This window comes from Trichechus manatus, unplaced genomic scaffold, assembly GCF_000243295.1.
Source record: "Trichechus manatus latirostris isolate Lorelei unplaced genomic scaffold, TriManLat1.0 scaffold00115, whole genome shotgun sequence".
In the NCBI taxonomy this organism is placed as follows: Eukaryota; Metazoa; Chordata; class Mammalia; order Sirenia; family Trichechidae; genus Trichechus; species Trichechus manatus.
Genome location: NW_004444051.1, coordinates 8,660,532 through 8,675,218, shown reverse-complemented (window position 1 = coordinate 8,675,218; position 14,687 = coordinate 8,660,532). Strand labels below are relative to the sequence as shown.

Sequence of the window (14,687 nt, the reverse complement as noted above, 5' to 3'; positions counted from 1 at the left end):
CCAACTGTCATGGATTGAATTGTGTCCCCCAAAAATATCTGTCAGCTTGGCTGGGTCATGATTCCTAGTAATGTATGATTGTGTAATCTGATGTGATTTCCTTATGTGTTGTAAACTCTATCACTATGATGAGGTTATATGTGATCTCCTTATGTGTTGTAAACTCTATCATTATGATGAGGTTATACTGATGACATCTACCAGATTGGATAGTGTCTTAAGCCAATCTCTTTCGAGACATAAAAGAGAGAAGTGAGCAAAGACACATGGGAACCTCGTACCACCAAGAAAGCAGTGCTGGGAGCAGAGCGTGTCCTTTGGACCTGAGGTTCCTGCACAGAGAAGCTCCCAGACCAAGGGAAGATTGGTGACATGGACCTTCCTCCAGAGTCGGTAGAGAAAGCATTCCCCTGGAGCCGATGCCCTGAATTTGGACTTGGAGCCTACTGGACTATGAAAGAATAAATTTCTCTTTGTTAAAGCCATCTACTTGTGGTATTTCTGTTGGAGCAGCACTAGATGATTAAGACATCAATTGTAACTTTCCTCTAACATTTTACTTCTTTATTGCCTACACCATCTAGGACTGCAGCTCAGATTATTAATCAGCATGCCAGTGATTGGAAGATTAACTACTATTTTGATTTTCCTGCTCTTTTATACAGTAAAAAAAGAAAAAAATAAATAACTAAAACCAAACCCACTGCTGTCAAGTCGATTCCAACTCATAGCAAGTTTATAGGACAGAGTAGAACTGCCCCATAAGGTTTCCAAGGCTGTAAATCTTTACGGAAGCAGACTGCCATATTGTTGTCCTGCAGAGCAGCTGGTGATATCAAACCACCAATCTTCTGGTTAGCAGCCAAGCACTTTAACCACTGCACCCCCAGGGCTCCTCTTTATGCAGTAGGCAGAGACAACTGCAGGTTTCCCTCACCCCCTACATACCAGTTCAAATGACATCAAACGAAGTGGGAAAACACAGGCTTCATGGACTCTGGGCCAGTCATTGACTTTTTCCTGCCCATCACCCAAGAACTCTTGGAAATCAAAGCCCTGAATCCATTTAAGAGGGATGGAGAGGACAGTGTATGGTCATTGCTACAATCTCGCTTTCCCTCAGTTCAGGCTGACAATCTGTGGTAGTTTTACAGTCTTTATATTCATTCATTCAATGCATATTTATTAAGTGCACTGGGGGGAAAAGCAAGGAAGAAAACAGACCAAATCTCTGCCCTCACAGGATTTACATTATGTTCTCTGTGCTGGTTAAATCAAGAAGGAGACTTACTTTACTTCTTTCCTTCCTCATCTGGGGGAGGTAGGAACAAAGGAGAGTATTGATAAACTTGGAAATAGGGCCGGAGAGTGTCAGAGAAGGAGGCCTTTGGGAAGGTGAATATGTGGGAGCCAGTGGTCATGTTATAAAAGGATACAACTCCAGCTTCACAGTCCAGTAAAACCCCTACAACCAGGGGCTGCTCCTTCAGATGAAGGTAAACTGGGAGAGAGGTAAGTGCTATATAGCCTTTCTTTTTGCACAGCCTGATGGTCCAGAATCCAAACTCAGGCTTCTGCTTCATGCTCTTGTCTCTCTGCACATTTTCTATACAGACTCCTAAATCCCACCCAGTTCCTTCTCCCACATCTACTTCAAAGTAGTGTCTTCCTGAGGTGAAGCCCTCACAGCCCAGGACACATGGGAAGGCACTAAATCTCCTGGAAGAAGTGTCAAGATTGTCCTGGGGGTATCCACGAGTCACTTGTCTCCGATCCTCAGACAGAATTAGTTCACGATGAGCTGTATCTGGATCCAGAGTCACACCGACTGCAAAGAAAGACAATATTTTTTTGGTGTTGAGAGCATAGTTCATTTTCAATAAAACCAGCCTGTGTTTGAATCCAAGCAGTGCTTCTTACTAGCTGTGTGAGCTTAGGCAAGGCATTCAACTCTCCAAGCCTCAGTTTTGTTAAATATAAAGCAGAAATCATCATACCTGTTGCAGAGCACAGTGGGGAGGAATGAAGGAGCTAACATACGTTTGGTGCCTGTAAAATTCCTAGCACATAGTAAGTGGCCAATAAATGGTAGTAACAGTAATGTCATCATCATTATCATCATCTTCATTATCATCACTACCTTAGTCACTTAGAGAACCTAAGGACAAGAACTGATTAGAGCCGATATGGTTACTGTCTTCTCCAAAGCCCTTCCTCTCCCTCATGGATCTTCCAGTAATCCTGGAATACTTGAGCAGAAAGGAGTCCTTTCCCATGTCATTGATAACTACCAACACTGAAGATCAGAGAAGGAAAGTGACTCGGCTAATGTCATAGCTTGTTATTGGAAGACCCATGGTTTTTCCCAGACCTCAGACATGTACCCAGTCCCATGACTTTTAAGTGTAAGCTCCTGTTTCTTACTTTAGATAAGGTTCAGTAGGGATTAGCCTAAGATAACACACAAAGGACCAAGATACATTGAAAAAATTCTGGCTAGAGTTAAGTAAGACAGAAAAAATATGATAAACTAAAATAAGATATTGGTCAGCAATGTAATTTTAAAAATGAAAAGTAGTAATATGATGTTTTAGCAAGAGAGCTAAGAAGCCACTGTGTCACTAGGCTAACCACTGATCACTTAGAGTGTGGCCAGAAGAGAAATAAAGTATTCTGAAACACTGCCTGTGCTGGGTGTTCTCTGTTTGCCTCTCCAGACCATTCTCCACCTTTTCTACTCTGCTCTGTGCCAAGGAAGGCTGACTTCTGTGGATATATCAACCAGACTCCTTTCCTTTGGCTTCTGTTTGGTTCATCCAATGGGAAGCATTAGAAGAGACCATGGGGCAGAAAGAAGCAAAGTAAGGAGTATTTAGTACCACTGTCCCTCCCTATTAGCTATGATTTGGAGGGTCTGTCTCTCTATCTTGGCTACAGTCGCCTATAGTTACAGCTCCCTATACCTGTCACTTGAGGTCCAGGAAAGGTGATGGCTCCCCACTATCCTAGTCCTGGGTGCTTCACTCTTCCTTGTTGATTACTCTCTTCCTTATTTTTGTAAATAACTCCTTTATTACTCTGTTGTCACCCCTTATCACTAGCCTGCTCTCACATAAGTTTAGGGTTTCTATTTTATATTGCCTGAATGATCCAGGAAAACCCAAATTAAGAAATTAAAGTGTTTAGAGGTTGGTAATACTATTTAAAGGACAAAATGTCAGTTAGACTTTTAAAATTCCATCTATATATTTTTATAAATGACACATATAACAAAAAGATATAGAAAGGTTGAAAGTTAAAAAATGGATAATATTTTTATATAGCTCTATAGTTATTCAATGATGTCAAAAGATATTAAGTGAAAGCATTATTAAGGATGAAGAGGGTCACCTCATCAAGACAAAATGTACAATTCACTAGGAAGATACCACAATTCTAAACATGCATTCCCTAATAATATAGCCTCTAAATATACAAATAAAAAATTACAGAATTACAAAGAGAAAGACAATTCTACAATCATCCCTATCATCATGAAATATTTTAATAGTCTTGTCTCCATAATTGATAGATCAGGCAGACAAAACAAATAGAAAACATGGAAGATTTAACAAAAAACAAGCCAAATCTAATAGTCACATATAAAACCCAGAACTAATAAGCAGATAATATGCACTTTTTTCAGGTATTTTGTTGTTGTTAGCTGTCATCAAGGTGGCCCCGACTCATGGTGACCCTGTGCACAAAAGGATCAGACTATTGCAATCCATTGGGTTTCTACCAAATCATTTCAGGTTAGGTAAGATTTTGCAGCCAAATGCGTTACAAAAACACTTTCAGTTTTCAGAGCTTTTTGAATTTTATAATTGTAAATAAGGGATTGTGGAAGTATAGCAAGTACCGATTAAGAGAATCAAAGAAGCAGGAAGCTCAGCTTTGGAAGTCAGTAAAATGTGGTTTTGGTTATAGTTCTAACATTTACTGTCTGTGTTATCTGGGCCAAGTCTTTAAAACCATTTGGACCACAGCCCATAATACTCACCTTTCTTGCATTGCTGAGAGTTGACTGAAATAAACATGATAGACTGAATGGAATGCAGCAATGATATAATGCTATAATTGGAGCAAATATCACGATGTGGCCCTGATTATGTGACAGACACTGTGCTAAGCATTCCCATGTTAATGCATTTTATTTTCATGACAATCCAATGCAGTAGGAATATTTAGTATTTTCATTTTTCAGATTGGGAAACTGAAGCAGTTATTTGCCTGGGGTCCCAGAGCTAATACATGGGAGAGCAGGGATTTGAAGGATCTGCACAGATAACCAATATGCTGTGCCTCCTGTCTGAGCACTGGAACACAGTAACAAGGAAGAGGGTGACAGCTCCACTGAAAACAACAAAATGACCTCTCAGGGACAGGTGATGAACCCAGTTACTGCTTAAGTTCTCTTCTGTCCACACAGGGTGTAGAGATTTTTGAGTTCACATACCTTGATAGCTTCTTAGCATTTTCTTCACATCAAAGTAAAGTTCAGGAACGCTGTACACAGTGTTAAGCTCCAAAGAGAGGGCTTCTGGTGTTTCTAGCTTCACAGCCCAACTCCTAGAACAAGTAGAGATCCAAGACTTCTTCAGTGCTGCATTCCATTCAGCTCTATATACTCCAACCCTCCCCTCCTGCATTCATGCAGGACTTACCTGTTCAAAGTGTCCTTCACATCCTATAGAGGAACAAAGACAAAAGGTGAGTGTGAGAACATCAGTATTTCATGGGGCTTGGCATGTGGGGCTGTTCTCTATAAATCCTCCTTTCAAAGAGGTAAAGAGAGCAACTCCAGCCATAGGTATTGATGGCTGCCCAGAGATAACGGCTCCCATCCCAGTCCCCTTGGAGACTCAGCATGGCAGGATGTTTATCAACCTCTGAGTCTCTTACTTTCCGTGGGGAGCTGTAATATTCACAATCACATCAACTGTGGGCTGCTTGGAGAAGGGGCCAGAAGCTTTGCCCATGTTCCCTTTGACAAGATGTGCTTTTGGTAATCTAATTTCCTTCTGAGTGAGCCCATATTGGAGATCTTCTATGACAAAGGTCGTTAGTGGTGAACCCATGCACAGCCCCTGACTGAGTCACTAAAGTGATGGCAGCAGGTGTCACATACTGGTGATACAGCCATGCTACACTCTCATCCCTACAATGTTCTACTAGTGGGAACCAGATGTAACAGCCCAAAGTGTTAATCTCAATGGGCTGGACCCTTCATGCAGTTGTAAGGAGACCCTGTAATATCTCTGGAGCAAGGGCTCTTCCAGCAAATAAGGGAAAAGGTTATCTCTCATTTTGGCTGCCTCACTTTATCACCACCACTCACTTGGAAGAGTATTTCAGAAGAAAGTCTGAGTGTCAGGGTTCTGTGCACAAAGGCCAAGGGGAAAATGGTGGAGAAAGTCATTCTATTGGGCTCAGATGAGGTGTATTTTTCTAATTATCACAAGGCTCCCATATAGACTAGCGGAGGTCATCCTGAAGATGCTGATGCATATTTAAAAGAAACATTACTTTAAATTTCCCCTGCTAATGTGCTGCTTTGGAGTCAGGGCAGGCAGGCCTTAACCAACCTTCCCATGCTTCCTTACCATTCTCCTCTTAATAGATCAATAACAGACACTTTCTTTTCCTCCTCTAAGCCCACAGCCTTACCAGTAACAATTCCTGGGGTGAGCCCTGACATTTATCCTCCAGATCCAGGAGGTAGCTCATAAGTTCACAGCTCTTCAGCTCCAGATTTTCCTCACTGTCCTTCAGTCTCCTTAGAGTCTGTTCTTCTTCTCTCTCCAGCCTCCAGAGACAACATTTCTCCTCTTCATGCAAGAAAATTTGGAGATTCTGAAAGTCAGACTGTAATTTTTTTCTCTGAACCTCTACCTTTTCCTAGAGACAAGAAAAAATGCTCAGTAATTGTGGCACTATTTTTCCATGAGTCACTTGAGCTAGAAGAATGTTCCAGGTTCCCTGCTGCAGAGTCATGCCTGGGAGGCAAGCACTCAGATGTCTCAGAGATTGTCCCTGATTCTCCATAATCACATTATTTACTTCTGTCTTCTCCAGGCAAGGTGCAGGAGAAGGATGGTGGTCAGGGTACTAGATAATTTTATCATTGAAGTAAGGCCAAATTCAAACACTTTATCAGTTCTGAGGATAAAAACCAATTTTTATTTGGAATGTAAGAAGGTATCTTTGAGTCTGAGAGAATTTTTGAAGCAAAAATTTGTAATGAACATCAACAAGTCTGGATTTTAAGGCAATCAGATTGATAGAAGAGTCCATAATTCTCAGCTGCAGGAGGTCCAGGATTGGCATGCTTTTACCATGGATTAACTGAGAAATATTTATCCATCAGTCTAGGGTCCAATGGTCATTTAATCATCCCAATGTGTAAGACTGGCAGAAACCTAATGATATATCTTATGGAGCTCAGCTTTCATTTTGGGGGACATAGAGTCATAATTTCCATTAGGGCTTCCTCAATTCATGCAGCATTTCAATGGCTGTGATGTTGTGGCAGAAGGGTCATTGATTTAGGATGAAGTGGAGCTTTTTTCTGCAGAAGACAGGTGCAGCCTTAACGCTTGCATTGTTGGGATTTCCATAGATTTTGGTTATAAGCAAGTCCCTTCCCTTTCCCCAAGATCCTGGAAATGAGGGAAGTAAGAGTGTCCTCTGAGAACTAAACTTTAACCTTAACACTCAAAGGAACAGGGAAGAGATTGGAAAAGACCCTTGAAAGAGACAAAATAGGCCTGTGGGATTTGACTGAAAGCTCATGGATTACATAAATATTTCCATAAAGGAGTGTGTTTGTGAAAATGGGGAAGCTGGCTAGCCATGGGAATATCTTCAGAGAACCCATCGTCCTGCAGTTACAAGTATGTAGGTTCTTGCAGCAGTTATGGTCCTCATTATATATCAAATGGGTTTCCTACATCATCCTCATAAGCTTGAGGAATATGAATCCCACGTTGGAGTGAGTCTGTTTGTAGAATGATCACAAACTCAGATTTTTACCTTCCATTTGGTGATTTGAACCTGAAAGGTCGAGAGCCAGCTCCTGCACTGTAGAACTGCCAAGCTAATAAGACTGAGGCCTTTAAACCAGTGAGGTATTTTGAGATATTTAAAATTCAAATCTAGTCAAGGCTGGTTCTAGGTAAATGAACACAAATTCTGCTTCTGCTCACAGAGGTATCAGGAATTCTAGCCTACTGCTGAAGAACTGAAGACGTGGGAGGTAAAAAGGAAATTCTCATGGATGTAAACAACTAAAAACAAATAACGGTTTCTTCTGCTATTTGGTGTGGTTTAGTAAGACTAAACCATCATTGTCTTTGCCACAACCATCCCCTGGGCCTGAGCTCTAAGATGGAAAATAGCTTGAGATCAATAAACTTAGATTCTTACCTTCCATTCGCTTATTTGCTTTGTCGTCAATGCCTTCAGATTCATACATTCATTGTTGAGTTGCCTCAAGTTTGTCACAACTTTCTGAAGCTTTTCCTGAAGGAAAAATTGAGTGAGTAAAGTCCATTCAATTTGCCAGTGCTTCATTAGGCATCTAAATGTGTCTGTTCCTATGGGGAATCCCAGCCCTTCAAGATATGTTAGAATAACACTGAATATTTATTGAATCCTGTGGTTTGACAGAGACCTCGGGTGGTGCAAATGTCTAAGCACTTGGCAACTAGACAAAAGGTTGGCGGTTTGAACCCACCCAGAGGAACCTCAGAAGACAGGCCTGGTGATCTGCTTCTGGAAGTTCCCAGCCCTTGAAAACTCTGTGAAGCAGTTATACTCTGCGTACATTGGGTTGCCATGAATCACAATCGACTCAACTGCAACTAACAACAACAGCATGGTTTAGCAGGGAGCATGCTAAGGGCTGTATGTGCAGTAACATATTTGACCCCCTCAGCAACCCTGAGCAATGGATAGGATTCTTAACATCATTTTTTCTGCAGTAGAAACTGAGGCTTAGGAAAGGTTTAAGTAACTTGCCTGAGGTGCTATTAACTAGTCAGTGGTTGAGCTGTGATTCCAACTTCCACTGATTCCCAAGTGTTTGGCTTGCATGGAACTTTGTAGATATTATGGGTTGGTCAGGAAGGAAAGACATGGATGCTGGCTGGAATTATCAGAAACAGATAATGGAGGAAGGGGGTCCTGATATCTTTAAAAGGATAGTATCATGAAATCAACTTAAAATGATTTAGTACTTACTACGTAATGTTTGCCACAGCAGTTAAGAGCTTGGCTGCTGTCATGGATTGAATAGTGTCCCCCAAAAATATCTGTCAACTTGGCTGGGTCATGATTCCCAGTATTATATGATTGTGTAATCTGATGTGATTTCCTTATGTGTTGTAATCTGTATCACTATGATGAGATTATATGTGATCTCCTTATGTGTTGTAAATTCTATCACTGTAATGAGGTTATACTGATGAGGTTGACAAGATTAGATAGTGTCTTAATGCCATCTTTTTTGAGATATAAAAGAGAGACGTGAACAGAGACACATGGGAAACTCATACTACCAAGAAAGCAGTGCTGGGAACACAGCTTGTCCTTTGGACCTGAGGTTCCTGCGCAGAGAAGCTCCCAGACCGAAGGAAGACTGATGCATCACAAGGACCTTCCTCCAGAGCCGACACAGACAGAAAGCCTTCTCCTGGAGCTGATGTCCTGAATTTGGACTTGTAGCCTACTGGACTGCGAGAGAATAAACTTCCCTTTGTTAAGGCCATCCACTTGTGGTATTTCTGTTAGAGCAGCACTAGATAACTAAGACAGCTGCTAACCAAAAGGCTGGCAGTTTGAATCCACCAGCCGCTCCTTGGAAACCCTATGGGGCAGTTCTACTCTGTCCTATAGAGTCACTACAAGTCAGAATCAATTCAACAGCAATGGGTTTATGGGTTATATCAAGCTTTTAGTTTATTTAAAGAAATATTTTCTCTCATTTTCACAGAAAGCAATTAGAAGCTGAACCAAATTGCTAATTTTGGTCAACACTAAAAGAATTGGCTCCTGTCCTTATGTAAACCCAATAAGTAAACTTTTTCATTTTCCAGCATTCTCAAGGAAAGGCCCTATGTAACTAGCAAACGCCTGCACTGCCCTTGTTATATGCCAAGTGCTATTCTAAGCTTTACAGATACTATTAATATCCTCAAAGCTTAGAACAATCCTCTGTCCTCATTTTACAGATGGGAAAATCAAGGCATGAAGACATTAAATATCTCTTATTATTGTTGTGAAAATAAAATATTAAATAATTTGCTCAAAATTACCTATCTAGTAAGTGGTAGAAGTAGAATTTTAACCTGAGCAGTCTGGCTCCTGAGTCTGTGTTTATTACTATTACCCTATGCTGCTCCTCTTCTTACTTTGTGGGGTGACAGTAATTAAAATGTGAATATTCACATTACAGTTATTAGCTGCACCATGAAGCTTAAGAAAGAGACACTGGGTGTTGAGTGGTATTGACATGTCCTTATGAAGAATCTGGAGCTTTAATATAAGACCACCTCCACCTCATGGAGCAGGGAACAAGGAGTCCCACACTGGGGACAACATCGTCTAGGCAGGACAGAGAAGGAATAAGGCAATGGGACTATTCTCACTGCTCCTTCATTTCACCACAGCCAAAGGTAGTCTTCCTTTACATGCTCTTGTGTGAGAAATCCAGGAGTTGCCCAAAACCTCTCCCTCCCCTTCATCATCTACAACCAATCATTTCCAAATCCTTTGATTTCCTTCCTGAATCTTGCTTGAAACTTCCCTCTTCCCTTTCTTATTGGAATAATTTGAATTTTACTCCTTGATAGTCCTTATGCTTTATCCATGCCAGAATGATCTTTTCATTCTTAGTGTTTCATTATTCTCATGGTTACATATTTTGTATGTTGTTGTTATTGCTAGTGGCCATTGAGTCGATTCCGACTCATCGCGACCCTATGTGTGCAGAGTAAAACTGTGCTCCATAGGTTTTCAAGGCTGTGACCTTTCAGGAGCAGATGGCCAGGCCTTTCTTCTGAAGTGCCTCTGGATGGGTTTGAACTGCCAACCTTTCAGCTAGTAGTTGAGCGCCTAACCGTATGCACCACCCAACCATTTGCACCATCCTCGGAGTGATCTTTTCAATGTCAACCTGACCCATCATTTCCCAAATGAACATCTCTTAGTGGTCTGTACCACACTGGGCTAGGATACAGACCCCGAGCTGATAACAAGGTTCTAGGCCCCAACTTTCTTTCCCACGTCATCATTTGCCTTTCCCCTACGCACAACCCCTGTCCTTCTCACCATGAGCAAGGAAAGCTCTCATGGGCATGCATTTGTACATGCCATCCCCTCTGCCTGGAATGCCCTGTCTTTTCTCCATCCCTCTGTATGTGGTTAACTTTTGTGTCCTTCAAGAGTTGCTTCTTCCAGGAAGGCTTCCCTGATATTACTCCCTACTCTCTGGTCCTTCCTGTCGCCCCAAACAGAGAGTGTCAGGCAGTCTTTTTTGCCTGTTTTTCTTCCCTACTTAAGTCTTTGGGTAGCACAAATGGTTTGTACTTGACTACGGACCTAAGGTTGGTGGTTCAAACCCACCCAGGGGCACTGTGGAAGAAAGGCCTGTGATCTGCTTCCATAAAGATTACAGCCAAGAAAACCCTAAGGAGCAGTTCTACTCTGTAACACATGGGGTCGCCATTGGAATCGAATTGAAGGCAATTTTTTTTTTTTTTTTAAATCTTCCCTCCAAGAATGTAGGAGCCCTGCTTAAGAGCTAGGCTGCTAACCAAAAGGTCAGCAGTTCGAATCCACCAGCTGCTCTTTGGAAACCCTATGGGATAGTTCTACCCTGTCCTATAGGGTTGCTATGAGTCAGAATCAACTCGATGGCAACGGGTTTGGGCCAAAAATGTAGGATACCTAAAAGGTGGTGTGTTTTTCTCCCCTGTATTTTGAGACCCTACCACATGAGTCCCATTGTGGTTTTTCGAATTGTATGCCCAGTGTGAAGCCATAAAACATGCAGATGTGGGTTTGAGCACAGTGTGTTCTAGGACAGAGTGGATAGAGACAAGAGTCTGACTGTCCCCCTGAAAGTCAGGATGGAAAGCCTGGACTTGATTCAGTGAGGACCCATCAAAACTATTTTTCAGAAGAATGACACAATGAAAGCTGCATTTCAGGATCATAATCTTGGGTTTCAGACTGAACAATCTCAGGTCTTGAAGAGCAGCATGAGACCAGGCCTTGGCGAGCCTTTCTGGCCCCCATACTCACCTTGTACCCCTGGCTTACATCTTCAACAAGAGCTGTGGTGTGCCCTTTGTGCTGCGGTGCCCGCTCACAGCGCCAGCAGATGAGCTGGCCGTCGTCTTCGCAGAACAGGTGGAGCTGCTCTCCGTGTTCTTCACATACCATTTCACAGTTTATCTCCTTGATGGCCTCAATGAGGTTTCCTAGCTGCTTGTTGGGCCTGAGGCTTGCCATTTGAAAGGGGGCCCGGCACTGGGGACATAAGAACTCTTGCTGTGGTTGCGTGTGGCTTACGTTCTCAAGGAAGCCCTCTATGCATAACCGGCAGTAGCTGTGTCCACAGCTGATGCTCACTGGGTCAACCATCAAGTTTAGGCAGATGGAGCAGGTGGCTTCCTCTTTCATCTTTTTTGCAGGTGTGGCTGAGGCCATGGCTTTTATTAAAAAGCTTCAACAGTGAATCTGGAAGCAGAGATGAAGCAGCCAGAATTTTCCACAGTGATGGAAATACCCTTCACCTGAGCCTCTGTGTGATGAGTTGGCTGCCACTGGCCTGCACAGGTCTTAAAGTCTTCTCTCTAGAGAGAAGAAAGGGATCGGAATCTAGAAGACGCATAAACATCTAGCTGTGTTGTCTAATATGGTAGCCATTACCACATTAAAATGAAATAAAATTAAAATTCAGTTTCTCAGTCTCAGTAGCCACATTTTGATTGCTCAATAGCCACATGTGGCTAGTGGCTACATGACAGCCCAGATCTAGAACGTTTCATCATTGCAAAAGTTCTCTTGGACCAAGAGCTGACAGAGAGGAGTAAGGTAGGCTTCCTCATAAAAGTTGCCCCAAGAGAGAGAAATCAGCGAGGGAGTGTGAAACTTTCACATTCTAATGAACATCAAGAGTAACTATTATCAGAATTATCTCTTTATAACTGTTAGCAACAGGGGTAATTGGGTGGTCTGTGAAGTTTCCACTGAGACAATAAAGTTTGACTACCCCACGCCCAGATCTCTGTACACTGCCCCAACTCCAAGATTAAAAAAAATCCCACTAGATTAATAAAGTCTCAGTGGAGACCCAACCAGGGGAATATGAAAATAACCAAGGCAACCAGAAGAACCAGTTTGTCCTTTTTGTTCCATCTCTCTCCTGCTACTTCCAAAAAAAAAAAAAAAAAACCCCAACCCTATTGCCCTGGAGTCGATTCTGACTCATAGCAACCCTACAGGACAGAGTAGAACTCCCCATAGGGTTTCCAAGGCTGTAATGTTTCTCCCATGGAGCGGCTGGTAGGTTCAAACTGCTAACATTTCAGTTATCAGCGGAGTGTTTAACCACTGTGCCAGCAGGGAGCCTTTCCTGGTACTTAGGCAGAGAGAATTAGAAAGAGAGGGAAAGGGTTGGTCCTGGAGAGCAGAGCTCCCAGAGAACTCGGGCCTTGACTCTTGCGTCTCCAGGCCAGGACTGCCTCCCAAGAGAAGTACAGGGTGATTGAAACTCTGGGAGTTCGCAGAACTTGTGGGCAAATCCAGCTGGCAAGATGTAGGGGAGGTGGGAAGGGAGGCAGGGGGCGATCAGGCCTCTGTAGGATTCGTGGTTCTGGAACCCCTAATGTCCATCAGTAAAGACCCAGCAACCAGAGACAGCAATGGAGCAAAGGACTCTGTCCTCTCACCCCTTGCTGCAGCTATTTCAGGAACCTAGTCCTGGTCCCCTTTTCCCACCCCTGAGAGTTTGGGGGAGGGGACAAAAAGTTGGCAGTTCGAATTCACCAGCTGCTCCTTCGAAACCCTATGAGGCAGTTTTACCACGTCCTATAGGGTCGCTATGAGTTGGAACCGACCCGACAGCAATGGGTTCGGTTTTGGTTTACCAGATAGGTGTTTTCCCTCTGATAATCAGGACTGGTCTCTTGGAGCCACACAGAATCTCATCTTGGAGACTTCTATTCCTTGGCAGATTATTTCTATCAAAGGATACACAAGGCCCCTCTCTGCCGGGGGTGCTGCGCTACTAGGGAAGAAGTGCCTTCCCTCCTCCTGAAGCCCCAGGGTGCCGTCCTGGCCTTCAGTCACTTTGCATCCTCGATCTGAGATGTGGCATGAGGAGTCTGGTGAAAGAGAAAGCAAACACGAGTGAGAGCTATAAAGCAAAATTCTGACGATTTTCAGAGTTGGAGACGATACGAACCGGAAAGCATGCCTACCCTACCCCCAGGCCCCCACACACACATGCACACATGCATGTATCATATCCCTCCACCAAAAAAACCTTGGCCTGGGTCTTCTCTCAGTTGGTCGCCACACAGCCGACAGTCACATATTCCCTGCTAGTCCCCTCTGTAGCTGCCACTTCCGGAGTGTGGGTGGGGAAGTTAACTCAGACCGGATTAAATTTAGAAGTGAAACTTCTGTGGGAGGCGGGGCCTCAAAAGATCTGTAAAGGAAATAGTGAAGTTGAAGAGCACGGAAAACTAAAAAGCTAGCTTTATAAACTTACTTCCTCAAACGGCTTCTCACAGCAGCTCTCAAGGGAGGGCCCAATGTCCCCTGGCAGAAAGACTTGCTGGGTCTGACCTCTCTGATTAACTTTGGCACAGGCAGCTCTAGAATGTAGCATAAAGCTCGTCCACCGAGGCGGTTCTGAGCCATTCAGTTTGCAGCACTCAAATCCTGGCAGCTTCTTGAATAGCAGTTTTCATTTCACTGGTGATGTTCCTGAGTTTAAATTGGATGCATCCATGAGGCTAGGTGTAGGGAGGAGCAGCTTTCCAGGGAATTGGGCAGGTAAGAGTTCTGAGAAACAGAAAACAGTTTGGGATATCTCAGTCTAGTCCCTGGTTGTTTTCCCTGAAACTCAGCTCCTGGCAAGCTTCTCAGATAATCGCCGAACAACTGCATCCCTGAACAATTACAATTCTTCCGGTGCAATTTTTATTCTTTTAAAGCTCAGCTGTCTAGGACCTAGAAAGATTAACTGAGGCCTCTGAGAACTTTAGGCAAGGAGGCTCCAACTGCTTCTTAGACTTCACACCTACCCTGCTCCCCTTACTCACTCTCCCCCAGCCACATGGCCTTCTTGCTATTCCTGGAACTGGCCAATTAAACACCCCCTCTAAAGCCTTTGGGAGTCCCTGGGTGGTGCAAGTGGTTAAGTGCTCCTCTGCTAACCCAAAGGTTGGCAGTTGGAGTCTGCCCAGATGAGCCTTGGAAGAAAGGCCTGGCAATCTACTTCTGGAAAATCAGCCACTGAAAACCCTGTGGAGTACAGTTCTACTCTGACACACATGGGGTCGCCATGAGTTGGAATCAACTTGATGGCAACTTGTTTTGGTTTGACCCAGGTCCTTTGCACTTACCATTCT

The 14,687-nt window shown here is 43.3% G+C and overlaps 1 protein-coding gene across 3 annotated transcripts; it reads right to left on the bottom strand.

The window, feature by feature from the left end:
• Positions 1 to 1,162: 1,162 nt before the first annotated feature.
• TRIM38 (tripartite motif containing 38) lies at positions 1,163 to 13,709 on the bottom strand. Of its 3 annotated transcripts, none has more exons than XM_004384041.2 (8): positions 13,595 to 13,709; positions 13,197 to 13,433; positions 11,347 to 11,900; positions 7,468 to 7,563; positions 5,710 to 5,940; positions 4,707 to 4,729; positions 4,499 to 4,611; positions 1,163 to 1,828 (listed from the first exon to the last, which is right to left on the bottom strand). In XM_004384041.2, the coding sequence occupies exons 3-8, from the start codon at positions 11,752 to 11,754 to the stop codon at positions 1,293 to 1,295; spliced, it is 1,407 nt and encodes a 468-aa protein (XP_004384098.1). In that variant the 5' UTR covers positions 11,755 to 11,900; positions 13,197 to 13,433; positions 13,595 to 13,709; the 3' UTR covers positions 1,163 to 1,292. The 3 variants fall into 3 exon arrangements, with proteins under 3 accessions (XP_004384098.1, XP_023594132.1, XP_023594133.1); XM_023738364.1 differs by having other exon boundaries at positions 13,555 to 13,704; XM_023738365.1 differs by lacking the exon at positions 5,710 to 5,940.
• Positions 13,710 to 14,687: the final 978 nt, after the last annotated feature.

What these genes read in the sequence shown, in the direction of transcription:
- TRIM38 (XM_004384041.2), bottom strand. Translation starts at nt 11,754, where the DNA reads ATGGCCTCAGCCACACCTGCAAAAAAGATGAAAGAGGAAGCCACCTGC. An exon ending in AGCAAATAAGCGAATGGAAG is followed by an intron (nt 5,941 to 7,467) that starts GTAAGAATCTAA and finishes TCTTGTCTCTAG; the next exon opens with GAAAAGGTAGAGGTTCAGAG. An exon ending in AATGCTAAGAAGCTATCAAG is followed by an intron (nt 1,829 to 4,498) that starts GTATGTGAACTC and finishes CTTTCTTTGCAG; the next exon opens with TCGGTGTGACTCTGGATCCA.